This window comes from Heterodontus francisci, chromosome 46, assembly GCF_036365525.1.
Source record: "Heterodontus francisci isolate sHetFra1 chromosome 46, sHetFra1.hap1, whole genome shotgun sequence".
Taxonomy (NCBI): domain Eukaryota; kingdom Metazoa; phylum Chordata; class Chondrichthyes; order Heterodontiformes; family Heterodontidae; genus Heterodontus; species Heterodontus francisci.
In genome coordinates this window covers 5,312,208-5,316,657 of record NC_090416.1, presented here as the reverse complement: position 1 = coordinate 5,316,657, position 4,450 = coordinate 5,312,208, and the positions used below count along the sequence as shown (strand labels likewise).

Genomic DNA, 4,450 nt, shown 5'->3' with positions numbered 1-4,450 from the left:
AGATGGTCCTCTGGCTAAGATCAGATAGGTAGGAATAAAACAAGGCACGATCAATACCATACAGCTGAATGATAGTGGAGAGGCATTCGAAGAGGATGTTGTGGTAAAATGCGCCAAAGGCTGCAGACCGGCCAAGAAGAGAGAGGAGGGATTTTCTACCTTTGCCAAAGTGACATTGAAGGTCATTTGTGACTTTGCTATGAGCCGTTTCAGTACTGAGGCAGGGACTAAATCCTGATTGTAGGGAAAGTTCGGCATGGATATGGCAGACGATAACACATTCAAGGACTTTGGAGAGGAAACAGAAGTTGGAGATCGGGCAGTATTTTACAAGGACAGAGGCTTCAAGGGCTGTTTTATTTTTTTCTTTTGAGAGGAGTTTTGACATATAGTTCCAAGATAGAGGGGCAGTATCTAAATTGACTGAACTGTGAACAATATCGGTTGAAAAGGGAGCCAGGATGAGACTCAACCAGCTCTGACTGAGCAGCAGCCAAGCTGCAGATCCGACTGTCAGCTCCTATGCTGAGCGCAGCCCCACTTCTTCAACATGTGTACGATATCCCCGCCCAAAACTCTCACTCATACAGATTGAATCAGGGACCAGGGCGGGGGGTGTGGAGGAGGGGAGAAGCGGGGGCAGGGGGTGCTGCGGTTTGGGTGAGTGTGACAGAGAGAGATGGAAATGACCAGTGGGGGAAATGGAAGGGGGATGGAATCAATTAAGGTTCCAAAAGTAAAACAAACAACAATAATCAACTAACAAGGGAAGATTTCCAGCCTCTGCAACATGTAGCATTTGTTAGTCCAAGCTTTGCTTTCTGAGCAGACGCTGAGAAACAAACCTGTGGAGATAATTCTTTGGCTGCTGTTCCCTCTGCTGTCCTGAAGTGGACGCTCTGACGCATCCCCCCCCCCGCCCCGCCACAGCCCTCCACTTCCCCCAAGCTTCAACGCCAAACATGCCAACTCCCCGTGTCATTTGTTTATTTCGTGTCAGACAGCTGTCCGTCATCTCTTGGGGCAAATATTACATTCATTGATGAACTTACTAGACTCCGCCTCTGGATTCCTGTCTATTGTTTTGTCCTTTCATTAATTGAATAATTAATGTCACCGGATATTTCACCACACTCTTGACCTGTTCTCTGAACTTGGACTGAGTAGCGCCATAAATAAATGTGTTTGTGCAGCAACTTAAACTCAGCAGCATAAATCCAACTTGTAGAACTATATATTCGGAATCGTTGTAAACCCCAGGATCTCTTCCTGTAATGTTATAAAATAAGAAATCTATGAAATATACCAACCACAGAAGTATGAAGTTGCCAGATATGGTAAAGAGTAATATCACAGACTTCCTTCTGCTCTCCATTTCTGGGTCACTGCAATTCGCTCCCTTGCTCTGACACCTGAGTCCCTTACGGACTCGACTGGCCACTAAAATGTACCTGACCGTCAGAGCATTGAGTAACAGAATTAAAGCAAATGGGAGTAATGGGGTTAAAACCTTATCAAACCAATCAAATCCCACCCATCCGGGCTCACTAAAATAACTTGGCTTTGTATAACAGCCCCATGGTACATTGTCGGTTATCTCTCCAGGGTCATGTGCAAAGTAGAAGGGAATATTTTTGAGACAGAGTAGAATACAGGTTGTTGCTAAAACCACAACTGCAGTTTTCTCAGTGCAATATTTTGCTTTCAGCTTCTCGGAAGAGATGAGCACAAATCGATCAAAAGTGAAAGCAACTGTGAACCAGACAGAACAGTCTGTGGCTGCATGACTCAGGAAAGCGATAACACGACACACAGAAGGAATGTTTAGGTAAGGTGGCGGGAAATAATAATAACTGATAGTCCACAGTATCACCATAGTGATAATGAAAAGCAGATCCGCTGTTGCCATCGTCACCAGGTAGCGAGTGGTGCAGGTTGAAAGGCCGCACTTTCCCCAGGACAGGATCACAATCGCCAGTAAATTAGCTGTAAGAGACAGAAAGAAAAATGGTCCTTGAAATTACTGATCAAACAAGCTCCGAGTCTAACCCAGACACTAAGGTCAGTATTTACGTGCCACAAACAAGTGCATTGAATGTGGGTCAGAGGATATAGAATCTCAACCAGGGATCTAATCCCGCCTCTAAGAGCCCTACTTCCAGTTTCAACAGAGGCACGACAAGAAGCAATGAACCGAGTGCTTTCAGGATGAAGGTCAGCGTATTAACTATATAATTGAAACCACCGGCCTCAAATTTCAAGTGATTCGCAGGCTATTCTGAATGCCCAGCTTTCCCCATTAGATCTGAACCCCAGCACAAATTCACCTGGGATGCATTGGTCTCCCTCCACCCAGTCTTGGAATGGAAATTTCCCACAATCTGAACCACCACAATGTCTGGGATTGGACTCCATTCATATTGTCTTTGATTGGATATTTCACGCTATCTAAACCACAAGAGTATCGGGGATTGGTCTCCCTCCACCCTGCCTGGGATTGGACATTCCCTGCAAATTAAACCACCAAAGTATCAGGGATTAGTCTCCCTACAGCCGGTCTGATATTGGATTTATCCTGCAGTCTAAACCAAAAGAGTATCGGGGAATGGTCTCGGTCCAGCCTGCCTGGGGTTGTACATTCTCCGCAATCTAAACCTCTAGAGTATCAGGGATTGGACTACCCCCACCCTATCTGGGGTTGGATATTCCCCGCGATCTGAACTACCACAGAATCGGGGATTGGTCTCCCTCTAGCCTGTCTGTGATTGGACATTCCCCACAATCCAAAGCAGCAGAATATCGGGGATTAGTCTCCCACCAGCCTGTCTGGGATTATACATTTCCCACATTCTGATCCACCACAGTATTGGAGAATGGACTCCCTCAACACTGCGTGGGATTGGCCATTCCCTGCAATCTGACCCACTGCAGTGTCGGGGTTTGGACTACCTGGGAGACCGAGTGACAGCAGCGTTGTTTAAAAAGAACAGCGACAGCGGGAAAGAAGGAGATTGAGTGAGACCAGTGTTGTTTAAAAAGAGCAGCGACAGCGAGAAAGAGTGAGACTGAGTGAGAACAGTGGTGTTTAAAAAGAGTAGCGACAGCGGGAAAGGAGACTGAGTGAAATCAGCGGTGTTTAAAAAGAGCAGAGACAGCGGGAAAGAAGGAGACTGAGTGAGACCAGCGTTGTTTAAAAAGAGCAGCAGCTGCGGGAAAGAAGGAGACTGAGTGAGACCAGTGGTGTTTAAAAAGAGCACGGGCAGCGGGAAAGAAGGAGACTGAGTTAGACGAGCAGTGTTTAAAAAGAGCAGAGACAACGCGCCTGAGTTTTGAAAAAAAACAGTAATATCATAGGAGAGCTGCAATTTGATTGGTTGGTGAGAATCAGCTGTTAGAATATTTTAAAAAAAGGAGTAAGCTTTTTTGTTGAAAATAAAACCTCTGGTGATGAGGTGACTATTACTGAAGTCTTTTTTTAAGTACTTTAGATTGAAGTGGGTAGAAAGGGCCCCTATTCTAACTAGTATTTTTTTCAATTAAGAGAGTAACAAATTAACCAAAGGGCAAGTCATGGCAGGAGAGCTCAGCCCCGTGATGTGTTCCTCCTGCACTATGTGGGAAATCGATCATGTGTGCAGGAAGTTTATCCATCTTCAGCTACTGGCTACCCGAAATACGGAGCTGGAGCTGCGGGTGGATTCAGTCTGGAGCATCAGCGATATTGAGGATGTCGTGGATAGCACGTTTAGTGGGGGTGGTCACACCGCAGGTAATGGCTGCACAGGCAGAAAAGAGATGGGTGACCACCAGACGGAGAAATAGGCATAGGCAGTTAATGCAGGAGTCCCCTGTGGCCATCCCCCTCTAAAACAGATATAACTCTTTGGATACTGTCGGGGGCTGACCTCCCAGGGGAAAGCAGCAACATCCAAGTTCGTGGCACCACGGAGGTCTCTGCTGCACAGCAGGGAAGAGAAGGGTTGGAAGAGCTATAGTGATGGGGGGTTTTATCGTAAGAGGTGCAGATAGGCGCTTCTGTGGTCACAAACGAGCCTCCAGGATGGTATGCTGCCTCCCTGGTGCGAGGGGCAAGGATGTCTCGGAGCGGCTGCAGAACATTCTGAAAGGGGAGGATGAGCAGCCATAGGTCATCGTCCATATTCGTGGTAACGACATAGGCAAAAAAAGAGATGAGGTCCTGCAAAGTGAATATAGGGAGTTAGGTAGAAGGTCAAAAAGCAGGACCTCCAGGTTTGTACTCTCAGGTTTACTCCCTGTGCCACGTGTTAGTGAGGGTAGGAATAGCAGGATCAGGAAAATGAATGTGTGGCTGAAGAGCTGGTGTAGGCGGGAGGGCTGCAGCTATTTGGATCATTTTCTGGTGCAGAGCTGACCGGTACAAGAAGGACGGGTTGCATCTAAACGGGAATCGGACCAATATCCTTGCGGG

The 4,450-nt window shown here is 46.8% G+C and overlaps 1 protein-coding gene across 1 annotated transcript; it reads right to left on the bottom strand.

Annotated features, from left to right (window-relative positions):
- Window positions 1-1,051: 1,051 nt before the first annotated feature.
- On the bottom strand, window positions 1,052-2,415 carry LOC137356770 (probable G-protein coupled receptor 139). The gene is made up of 2 exons (XM_068022530.1): window positions 2,328-2,415; window positions 1,052-1,986 (listed from the first exon to the last, which is right to left on the bottom strand). Exons 1-2 carry the CDS (start codon window positions 2,413-2,415, stop codon window positions 1,052-1,054), a joined length of 1,023 nt encoding a protein of 340 aa, XP_067878631.1.
- Window positions 2,416-4,450: the final 2,035 nt, after the last annotated feature.